Source organism: Lutjanus erythropterus, chromosome 12, assembly GCF_056507025.1.
Source record: "Lutjanus erythropterus isolate fLutEry1 chromosome 12, fLutEry1.hap2, whole genome shotgun sequence".
NCBI classification, from domain to species: Eukaryota; Metazoa; Chordata; class Actinopteri; order Lutjaniformes; family Lutjanidae; genus Lutjanus; species Lutjanus erythropterus.
This window is the reverse complement of record NC_139328.1, coordinates 32,403,439-32,415,977: the sequence shown is the minus strand read 5'-3', so window position 1 is coordinate 32,415,977 and position 12,539 is coordinate 32,403,439. Positions and strand designations below refer to the sequence as shown.

Here is a 12,539-nt window from a genome sequence, read left to right as displayed (position 1 = left end):
TCTGAAATTATCTCAAATCGTGTGACACAACTGTCATAACCTGGCAGGTACTTATCAGTGTTTTGCGTCCCACAAAAGCTTGAGAGTAGAGAGATTTAGAGTATTTTTAGGGAGGTCTGCTATTTGGTGAGATAAAAAACTGGCTTGTGGCTTTATATTTGGATTCCGGTAATCATTTGGACACCCCACAATACGAGACGGGATACTGTACAAACTGATTCAAGTTAGCCCCGAGACTTCAGCATGCTTTTGATTGAGTATATGCTTGTTGAAACAGATTTGGATCAGTAGCCGCAGCTCGGCATCTGCATGTTGGAAACATGTGTGTTCTGAGCTGCTCAAACAGAACCAGACCCAAACACTTCTGAGAGACAGATAACTGTGGATTAGCAGATCTGAGGTATGCTGTGGAACTTGTGCTCCATGTTGGCCCTAAATGACTTCACCCTATTTTCTTCTGTGCTTCTGATGTCTGACATGGCAGCATGCGTGTCTGTGTCTATGTGTGTTTGGATATGTTTACCCAGCATAAGTAGTACACAGTCGCCTTCGTGTTATAAATATTCATCCACACATGAAAGAAAACCGGACTGGGGAACTCACTTCAGGTGGAGCCATGGGTATTTTAGGGTTGTTTGGACAGAAAAACAACACACCTGTCAATTCCCATTAAGTATTTACCTCCTGCACAGCCAATCCTTGAAAGATTTATGAACAAAGAATGCCTGTATAAACACACTGCAGCTTGATATAATACTCATGCCACTTGCAAAATTGTTGTCTGTTGACCCAGTTCACATGTTCAGGTTTTATCCTCCAGCCGGGGTCACTATGGCAACGTATGGAGTGACCTTAGATGGCTGAGTGTAAAGGGCTGTGCACTGGGACTGCACGAAATGTGAAAAAAAAAATTGCAAATATTTTGTCAAATGAAAATCTTCATTTTTATTGGAATAAAACTTATAAAATCCTGATCATGTGATGCTGGGGTCTGTAGCAGACGAACGTTTCCATCTGGAGAATAATACAGTACTTCAATATAATGCTGCTGTGTCACATATTTTTTCTTTATCAAAAAACTGCAGCTTCTGCAAGTCGGATATTGCACTTGATCATATTGCGATTTTGATTATATTTCGATTGACTGAGCAGCCCTACCATCCCCGCCAAGAACTACAACTATAACAATAACTTTGGGAGTCTCTATACTGATGAATGATAATATTATGTAAGCAGTAACACCAAACATGTGCTGTGTGCTCCAACTGTGTTGGCAGGAAAATGGAAAATAGTTATTGATGTTGCTGCGCTACATTGTGTGTTGTGTGTGTTGTGAGAAACAAAAAGAAATTCAGAAGGACATGGGTTCACAAAAATTTTCAAAGATGAGAGGAGTTAGAAGAATCCAACACCATTCTGAAGATAAATTTTATTTATACTGTCATATAAGTCAGCATCAGTTTTATGGTATATTGGCAAAGAAGACATCAGTAAGATGTCAGTAATGCTTTTACGTGTAATTTGCAACCCAATTTTAATTATATTTAGGTTGTCAAAAGTATTGATACTGTCTTTAAAATTATACAATATCCTTAAAATATAGTATAGAAAGTATCGAAGCTATCACAGAAAAATGATCTCAGCGCTCGTTCAACTCTTCAGTTGAGTTCAGTCTTTATTGTGATTCCTGCAATTTGGCTCGCAGCAAAACCACTTTCTTTTTTAACTTTTTCCATTGCAGGTCTTTGTGCAGATGTTAATTTAAATAGTAAAAAATAATCCTATTTTTTGTGCCTATGACTTGTTTTCTTGTCGCCATGATATCAAAAGAGGTATGGAGTATTGCTTTTCTATACTATTTTTATACTAGTATTGAACTTAAGTTTAAAACTCTAGTATCCACTATGACAAGTAGTAACTAAGTTATATATATAAGTATATATTTAATAAGTATGCTATATACCACAATTATTTATGGATTTTGATTGGCCCTCAGTGTTTCTATCGTTCATCAAATCTGAGTTTGATTCCAAAGATTTTGTTCACCCCCTGTCGTCATGATAGTTGTGGTGTGTACTCCACATTGCAATGTTATATTTTGTGATACTGTATTGATTCTCAAAAACACTATTGTAATACGGGCAGTGGTTCATTTTGTGTCTTGTTTAAGCCCTGGATCAATAGCTAGTGTTATTATTATCGTCACTGCAGATTGCATAAAAAACTTTTTAACTCAAATTTTATGCATATGGTAGTTTGTTCTTTATATGACAGTTTTCCTAAAATTAGATTTAAAAAATAGCAATATATCACTTTACTTATAGTATCGCAGTATATTGCAATATATTGCATCGTAACCCTTGTATCATGATACATATCATATCACCAGATTTCTGACAATACATTTGGCAAGATCAATTCTTAAAACAACATATTTATTTATAGTTGTTGTTGTATTTCTAATTCTTGGTGTGGACTGCCCTTATGTCTGACTAAATTTGCTTTTATTGCAAAATAACACTGAAAACATAACTGTAAGACGATCTTAACTAAAACTTAATTGAAATAAAATGCAAACAAGAACAACAGTCAGCGTCTACCTGTCAGTGAATGTCTGCTGGGCCTGAGGTGAGGGGGGTTTGCCGGTGAATGATGGCTGTCGCTGAATCCTGTAGAGCAGAGGTTGGCAGCTGGAGCACAGAGGACTGCCAGAGCCTGAAGACAACATGGCAGCATCAATCTCCAGCTTCTCGTCGAAGGTGCAGAGTTTGATGGCGGCGATGGCAGCGCTGTTGGTGTCGAGGCGCAGGGTGAGAGGCATGTCGCAGAAGACGTGCTGGGGTCCGAGGTTGATGCTTTTCCCCGTGTCTGTTATCAGCTCTATGTTGGCTATGGCTGGGTTGTCTGTAACAGAGAAATACACATAGTGAGGCTGAATCTGTCATTTTGAACTACAATGTCCATCTGTGTTTCACATTTAACAAAGGTCACAGACAGTATGTGACTATTAGTTTTCAAGCATTTCTCTCCTGGTTCAGTATCAGTATAACAAGCAACTGCCTTGAAAACAATTCTGGTTAGCTGAAAAAAAAAGTTAAAGGACTGTGTACATAAAAAATTCAGGAGAGGAGTATTTTTTTTTTTTTATTAAGCATTTTAGGAATATAGTCAAAATGTTAAAAATAAACCTGTCATGTTGAGAATAAAGTCAAAATGTTAACAGTAAAGTCATATGTCAAATATAAACTCTAAATGTTGAGAATTACATCAAAATTCAAGAATAAACTTTAAATGTTGAGAATTACACCAAAACTCGAGAATAAAGTCAAATGTTGAGAATAAAGTTGAATTGTCGAGAGTAAACTCTAAATGTTGAGAACTACATCTAAAGGTCGAGAATAAAGTCAAAATGAAATGTCAAGAACTGCGTTAAAATGTCAAGAGTAAAGTCGAGATGAAATGTTGAGAATTCCGTCAAAATGTTGAGAATTACGTCAAAATGTCGAGAATAAAGTAATATTATCAAGAATAAAGTAAAAATGTTGAAAAAAGTCTAAATAAAATGTCAAGAATAAAATAAATAAAAAGTTGAAATGCAATGTTGAGTAAAATGTCAGGAATTAAGTCAAAATGAAGATGTTGAGAAGAAAGTCAAGAATTACATTGAAATGTGGAGAATAAAGCTGAAATGTGTAGAACTCATGACTTTTGCTGGCTTAGCTATAGAACTGAGATTTTGTGGTTGAATCTGTCGTGCAGAGGGATCCCCCTCTGTCGACAAATAAACATCTTTAAATGTCAGGGGTTTGGGGCACTGGTTACATCAACTTCTGAAACTGTTTTCACAGTGAGGCTTTTGGATGCAGACAAATTACATCACTTGCTGTCTATGCGATGCTTAATAAGCCTCACCGCACATTGTTTACGCTTTCAGTCTCCCAGCTTTTCACCGCATGCATACTGGTTTCCTTGAAGTCCTGCTGATCTCCTGCTGCCTTCATTAAATATAATAATCAATAACAAATTTCACATTTAAACGCATATTTTTATACAGACGAAATTGCAACTAGTTACACACTTAATGAGGCGAGATAATAAAATACTTTGTTTTATTGTCTATTCTAAAATGATAGACCAGGAGTTTGTGTTCAGATTCCTGTCAGCAGTTGGAGGTCTGGATGCTCATGTCCCACCTTTACAGTTTCTGTTTCTACCAGCTCTATTTATACCAATACTTCTCTTTCTAGAGCCCACAGTGTTTACAGTAGTGACATATCTGACATAGCAAAGTGATGGTATAAAGTTGTTAGAGAGTGACGCTTACTTGAGGAGATGTAGGTGACCCAGAGAGTAAGTGCGTGTGGAACAATAGGGTGGAGGAACCTTAGCGTGAGGGTGCAGCCCTCCGTGTCGGGACATGGTGAGGTCACGTTGGTGTCATACAGGCTGAGCTCAGGACTCCAGGCCTGGAGACTGGGATCACAGGGCTGCTCCACATCAGGTGGGCCTGGAGTTCAATAACATCACAGAAACACACATGTTTGTATTCATGTACTGTGAGGGCTCCCAATGACTTCATCCATTCCATAACCCTAAAGCTGGGAACACACCATGAATCATAACCCTGATTCAGCCATGACGATGATTAGAAAGTGTGGCGGGCCTGCAGCATCCCCACATAATAGCAAAACAGATCACTGACAGTGGATAGACTGAACCTCGGACCAATCAGTGTATTTGACTAACATGTCTCTCATTCATTCAGACATTAACATCCAGTTTACACCTGGTGTTAAAATGCAATCTGTATCCGGGCATGTTATCCAGATAAAGACCACATCTGGAAGTAGTCTGGCTCCCATTGTGTTTGGATCACAGGTAGGAGTAAATACAATCCATACAACGTGGTAGCATTTGCAGCCTACACAACATCACATTCACACAGATAGCTAACATAAAATAGGTTGCTGTTCAAATTTAGGAAACAAGAAGGCTTAAAGAGACACCTCTTCTGAGCCATGAAAACGCCAAAAGAGTTATTCAATGGAACTGTGTGAAAAATTAACGCAATACACCCTGCACTGATTTCATTTTTGTGAAATGAATGCTATACAGAGGATCTAACTGTATGTGGGACCATGTGCACTGCATACATCTGTGCAGCTGAGCTGCTGTTAACAAAGCATAATTTATCTAGCCTCGCTGGTACTGGAACACACCAGGACAAACTGACACAGTGTTTTTTTAATAAAGAAACTGAATTTAATGTATTATACTTCTTAAACTTAATGTATTACATTTCCCAAATTTACAAAAGAGGACAACTTCACAATGTTTATAAAGTTTCACCTAGCTCAACAACTTATACAACTGATTTCTTTAAGCAAATGGTGCTAATTTGCTGCAAATGACTCAGGCACAGGTTTTGCTCTGAAGGACAGAGATCCAATCTCAATGAGGACAATGATGAGACAGCATTAAAAATACCATGCCTTTGCTTTTAAACCTGCTGTATACGTCTGGGAAGAATATGTGAATAACACTGAGCTTCACACAAGAACATTTTCGTATTCTTATCTTAAATTTCTCCTACTTTTTTGCATACAAAGGGCTTGTATGAACATGATATGTCAGATTCAGCAAACGCTCCTTCAGAACTTCAGAGAACTGTGTAAATGATCCACCTGTGCTTATTTGAGTGCATGTGCATCACACTTGTAAAGCAGCATAATTAATGCCCTAATAATACCATATAAGGTATGGTCTTCCGGACAGGAAGTGCTCATTCATTAAAATGTGTGAGTATATAGTTAATTGCAATATGAAAATGGCTTCTGAAACCACATACACTCAGGCATCACAACAGAGGATGTTCCCCTGGACAGAAACTTGCATCAGTGTATGATGATATGGACAACAGGCCTGACAGTAATAGTACAGACAGTTTAAATAAATGATGACACGAATTTCAAGTTATGTTACGATTTGAATTGCAGGTGACGCACAGAAAAATTTGAGCCCAATTATGTAATGTATTTTATCAAAATTACTTCAAAGTCATGAAATGTAGAAAGCATTAGTGAAAACCTTTGTTTTGGATAAGAGCAGACTAACTGCACGTCAGGTCTGGACTGCTCACAAATTGTATTTGTGCCAAAGATCAAAAATACCAGAAAACTGGCAAATGCAGCAAGTTCTCCTAAATCACTTGTACAAACCACACGCGAACTAATCTGTGCGTGAGGCTAAGTCAAGTCAAGTTTTATTTATATAGCCTACTATTATAAATCACAATTTGCTTAAGGGAGAGCCACAGAGGAGGCATCCCCCTCCCAGGATGGACAGACATCACATGTACAGAGCTTTTGAGTTCACAGTTTCTGATACACAGAATTATAATCTATATGTTAAGAATGTGGATCCAGGCCTGTTGTCTCACTTAACAACTACTGAGCTGCTCTTTGTCCAGCAGTAAGGGACTCTAGTTGAACTGTACAGGCTAAGACATGAGCCTGAATACCAGCTACTGGCAAACATACAACAGTACATATATTAATGGCTTGGTCTAAAGTACTGTCAGTCATTTGCACCATGTGTACAAAATGATTAATCAATTATTAATCAGTTTTTTTAATTAATAGCCAACTATTCTGACAATCCATTCATCAGTTTGGGTATTTTCTTTTTTTTAGAAAAAAAAGTCAAACTTCTCTGATTTCAGCTTCTTAAATGTGAATATTTTCTGGTTTCTTTACTCCTGTATGACAGTAAACAGAATTTTTTGGGGTTGTAGACAAAAAAAGACATTTGAGGACATCATCTTTGGCTTTAAGAAAAAGTGTTGTGACATTTGCATCATTTTCTGACATTTTATTGACCAAACAACTCATCGATTGATTGAGAAAATAATTGACAGATCAATCAGTGAGGAAAATAATCATTTGTTGAAGCCCCAGTAAACAGAGGATTGCCAAGCAGGGTTGTTAAACTGAACAGGTCAGATGCAACAAAGATAGAAGCTCTGTATGTGTGTGATCAGATCTGATACCCATCTATCTTGACTTTTTTTTTGTTCTCAATGTAATTACACAGGAATAGAATAACAGCTAAGAGCAAAGACAACAAAACTGAACATATACAAGATTAAAAGGACTGTTATGTACTGTCGTGTGTATCAAAGCAGATTATTTCAGTTTTAGTCTTAGTAAGGATGCTTTTTTTTAAAAGAATTCTTGCCCTGTCCTGCCTTTTCTTCAGCATGTCTCAACATGTCCACCACTATTTAGTAGTGACCATTTTTACTCATTTCTCAGGATTACACCCAGCAAACTTCCTCTCATTAGTAACAAGAGAGTAGAATTTTCCAGTTAAGAAAGTTACGAGTCATCCCGTCTTACTTAAAGCATGGCCCACGTTCAAAAACGCAGTAGTAACTCCATTACAGCAGACAAAATGAGTTGCTAATTGTTACAGTGTTGGTGATTAGCGCAATGGAATCACATCATGGTGGTGTTATTATCAGCTGTGTCCCAGGTGAAAGACAAATAAAATAGTGACGTTAATGAGGTGTTACATATTTCACACCCACGATGATCAGCCGTGTGTGGGTCGCCAAGCTGTCAGAAAAACAAAGAGCGCCAAGTAAATGGTGTTGAGACTGGCCTATATAGGCATGTAAATGAACCAGAACTGTAAACTCTAAATTGTGAAGGCTGTTGACATTTTTTAGCTTCCTGCATTTTCACAACTACTTAAGTACTAAACATATTAATAAAATCTCAGATTAAAATATTTGCTTAATGTGTTAATTATTAACTGGAGGAATATCAAATAAGAGGCCGTTCCAGTGCTGAAAGAGGACTGGAAGTACTGCCTACATGGAGCAGGTGGAATTTATTGTGGAGTTGGTATGCTTATATAAACAGCTTATGGGACGTACAGTAAGATCAGAGGCGTACAGTAAGATCAGAGGTGGGGTTTGGCACCGCAAAGTACAAGCAGTAAAGATGAGCAGGAAATATATGGTCATGAGTCTGAAAATACACTGCTGGCACAGGATCAGCCGTGTCTGCTTGTAAATTCTGGATAACATTATTTTTTCATGATGATAACAGCGAATGTCCATGAAAATCACACATTCATGGAAATTCACTGTGCAATTCCAGAAAACTCTACAGAGGGAAAGAGGGCAACCGCATTCACGTGTGTCAAAACTGACAACTTCAGTGGGACGGTGATGTTGCTGTGCGTCTGCGAGACGTTTGTCATTGAGACTTTAGGAGGTGATAATTTGTTAAAATTTGTTTTTCTCGTTCCATTGCCCTCTAGTGGCTAAAATTGTTATTCATGCAGCTTTAAGCTTTGCAATGGATAGTATTACGTATATAGCTAATTCTTTGCATCCCTAAATCATTGGAAACCAAAAAGTAGTCTGGTATTTTTGCTGTAATACTTTTACCACACAAGAGAATAATAACATTTATTACTATATAATGAACACTACACTGTTTGAATTTCGCAGCCACCATAAGTTGCACAGACTTGAAAGTGGAGGGATAGAAGAGGTTTTTGCCCACTGCAAGCTAACCACGAGATGCCACTAAATCCTGCACACTAGTCCTTTAATGCATGTTCATGAACAAAGTTTTCTATGTAATATAAGAATGAGCTGTCATGAGCTGGAACAACTATTTTCACTGGGTGGAAAAGAAGAAATTGAAACCTTCACAACCTTTACAAACAAGGTTTTCTCAGTACAGTACAGTAAACTAATACAAAGCAAATATGCACTCATTCTAGGATACAAGGTTATTTATTTATCATTTAACAACAAGTAAAGTAAAATTAGATTGGTAAAAGATAAATAAAAATAAAACATGAATTAATACAGTGGAGTGTTGAGGATGAATTGAGCAGTCCCACAGTCTGAGTAAAGAAGCTGCTCTTCAGCAGATGATTCTGTATCTCCTGCCTGATGGCAGCAGGGTGGGTGTCATCTTTTAGTATCGTCTGGCTCTGTGCAGGCACCTCCTCTCCTCGATATCACTGATGTTGATAGTACCAATGATGTTCTGGGCGATTTTAATGACCCGCTGTAAAGTTCTTTCTGTCCTGGGGCGTACACATCCCACGCCAGTTTGTGATGTTTCCAGTCAGGATGCTTTATTGCTCCTCTGTGAAACTTGAACTTGAACAAGAACTAGGCACAGGAATTTTGCCTTCTTAGGTTTCCTTAAGAAATACAGCCATCTCTGAGTCTTCTTTACCAGGTTGGAGATGTGTGATGTCCGTGACAGGTTCTCTGTAATGTTGATTCCCAGGAACCTAAAATGGTTCACCTGCCCAACCTCAGTTGCACTGATGTAGACAGGGCTGTGCATCTTTGCCGCCTCTCTCCGAAAAGAATCAGCTCCTCGGTTTGGCTGATGTTGAGCAGTAGGTTGTTTTCTGTGCACCGCTCTACAAGACTGTTGATTTCCTCCTGATATTAAGTCTCATTGTTGTCTCACCAGCCAAAAATGGTTGTGTGATCTGTTTACTTTTCTGCAAACTCCATTCTTTTCATTCTCATATTTTGCTTGTGTTACTGTATGTTTTAATGCTTTTTTATGTTTAATATTTTGGATTTCCTTTTGTCCTCTATACTACTTGCTGCACCCATAAGTCATTTCCCCCACATATATTACACATGTCCATATTCATCCATCAGTTGGCTTTGAAATGTGGTATTAGATTACCATTCACCCTGTACAGGTATGGACTTTCCTACCTTTCATCCCCTCTCTCTACTCTCTGCAAACTGCAGCACAATAAACAACATGATCCACCCAATTTAAACATTCTCATTTTGAATTATAAAGCTCTTAAATGCTTGATGCAGCACATAAACTAATTTAATCCTTCTCAACAGGAGCACAGGCTCTTGAATCCATTTTCCCTGAGCCTGAGAACTCAAACCAGTCAGGACTGTGGCACAGTCAATATTTTGAGGAGATGTAAGGACAACTTTGCCAACAATTTTAGCCAACAGTGTTTTGCCATTAAACTTATGTTATGTACTGCCAGCCATGATATCCGCATTGAATTTGTCCAATTTCCCCACTCCATTTCCCTGCTGACGGCGATATTGCCCATCTCCGCTGGCTAACAAAGTGACCCCGCGGCGCGCATCATCGTCTTTAGAAGTGGGAAAGAGTGAAAAGGGAGCCAGGGAAGCCAGCAGACTGGCTGTCTCCTCAGCTGTGTGCATACCACTGTTTAGAGTAAGACTGTAATTGACTCTTTATCATCATTATGATCCCGCAGCGAAAGAGTGGGAGCCGTAATCCCCCCTGTTCCTCCTCGCCACTTGTTTTCAAAGCATAAATTCCAGCAGAGGATTTCCACATATTTGGGTAGAGTTTCCACGGAAGAGAAGGAAAGTGTTATTGTGTTCTTTCTGTGTATCTCTTCCTTTCTCTTATTCTTCTCTCTTTTTCTTCGCTGCCTTGTTTGTTGCTTGTTTCATTCTTGTTTCTTTCTCTTCACCGTGCATGTCATGTCAAGGAAACCCGGCTTCTCCAGAAATTATGATTGAAATAACAAGGACCATGTGCTTACATGAAGCGTAATGTTTCAAACACAGTGCTACAAGATACACTTTTTTTTGGCTTTTTTGTTTATGACAGAGGTTCAATGTTTGAACAGCACCCAAATGTTACCCAGAGTAGAAGCTTTGCCTAATAATCCTTGTTCTCGCTTTGGCTAAAACAAGACAGAGACAGAGAGGTCTGTAGCTGAGGGCAATTATCATTTAATGATTTTCTGCTTTTTCCTCTTCCAGGAGCCATTAGCCTTGCACGCACCTGAAATTTACAGGGAAGAGACGTGTGTGTGTATGTGTGTGTGTTTGGAGGGGAAGGGGTTGATCTGCTCTGTGGAAACAAGAGACAGAGGTAGAACTCAAGGACACAAACTCGAACCTGAAACCGCCGCATTCCTCACTGTCAATAATTATTGACAGAGGAGAGTGTATCAGGAGAAGAACTTAGTCATCTGTAGATTTTAGGAGGAAAAGATGAGTAAAAACAACAATTTGCCTCTGACCACTACCAATCTTCATTTCAACTTGACCGTTAAATAACTTCCAGTAGAAAAATAACCTATTTTGATCAAGCAATTAATCATTAAAAAACATCCTCTGTCATGGTGAAAATCTGTTGATAAAAATAGCTGCGACTTTACATGCAGCTCCAGCTACCTCTCATATTCACTTCTGTTTATATTCACACTGATTAAAAGAACTAAGAAGAGGAGGATGTATGTTGCAACAAGTAAAAAGGCTACTCTCCTGTTCTATTCTATTCTGGTTTTTCTTGGTGAAAATATATAAATATTAGACACACATAAGTGCAAACACACACACAGTGGTTTTTGACTGACCGACCGCCTCCTCGGGTGTCCAGTAGCCTGACGTGTCACAGATTCGAGGTGAGGTAGCCTCGTGAGCGTATTGGTGGAAAACGCCATCTTTCTCACAGTCTCTGCAGTTGATAGCAGACGCTTGGAGGGCCGAGCTGTGACAGAACGAAACAAAACTGCTGATTATGAAATATCACATTTTGTCTTTTGCTTTGCAATGACATGTGTCTTGAGTGTATCTCATTTGAAGACCAGATCTACAATCATGTTGGACCAACTTGCTTTGTTTTTTTTGCTCTGTGTGGACAAAGCAATGAAGTTGAAGGAGACTAAGAACACAAGAAAAAGTAGAAAGCAATAACTTGCATCTGCCGATCAAATATGACCATCACAACTGCACTGATTGTTCTTCTTAGCAGCCTGAATATGCATTTTTGATTATCTTTCTTAAGTTTATGACAGGTAGATCTCTTTGTCCATCGGGAGCAACTTCATGGTGACAAGTCCTTAACTTTACATGTTGAGAAGGAGCCACTGAATGCACCGCTATCTCTGCAGGCTCAGACCTATTTTGTCTTGTGTTGTTCAGAAAAGCAGTGTATATGATTGTCTTTCACTTGTCTAGACTTGCAACACATTGCTGGTGATGATGTCACTCATGGCAAGTATAATCATTTGTCAATAATGTGCTGCATGAGTCCAACGCTGCATTCAGAAAATCATTCTTCTGATGTCGTTGTGTTCATGAGCTTTTAAGTCATGCTATGGAAATAACATGGACACCACAAGGGGTAGAGTAAGGTTATTATTGTAGCATCTGGGTGATGAGTGGCTGAGACTAGTGTCCCAGTTAAGATTCTTGTTGTTACTCAAGTATATTGAAATAGAAGAGGGAGATTTTGTCCAAGACTTGTTGCTCCACCAGTACACTCCATAAAATCTAAAATATTGCTTTACCTGACTTGTAGCTTGGGGTTAATGCTCAAACTTTTCTAACTAATCTAGGTCACTCTTCATGGAAAGCAAATAACGGTTACCTAATGCCGTATTACAAATTACATTTGAGCAAAAAAAAATCATCCAATGCTTGAATTAATAAAAATGTTTCTTTCCATTAACCAAACCTTTACTTTGTTTCT

General features: G+C 38.4%; 1 protein-coding gene across 1 annotated transcript in view; it reads right to left on the bottom strand.

The window, feature by feature from the left end:
• Nucleotides 1–12,539, bottom strand: part of pappa2 (pappalysin 2) — a 110,019-nt gene that overhangs the window by 61,924 nt on the left and 35,556 nt on the right. The window contains exons 9-11 of the mRNA XM_084732600.1: nucleotides 11,422–11,555; nucleotides 4,325–4,507; nucleotides 2,601–2,904 (exon numbers count right to left, since the gene is read on the bottom strand). Coding sequence (XP_084588726.1) covers nucleotides 2,601–2,904; nucleotides 4,325–4,507; nucleotides 11,422–11,555 — 621 coding nt within the window. The remainder of the gene's footprint in view (nucleotides 1–2,600; nucleotides 2,905–4,324; nucleotides 4,508–11,421; nucleotides 11,556–12,539) is intronic.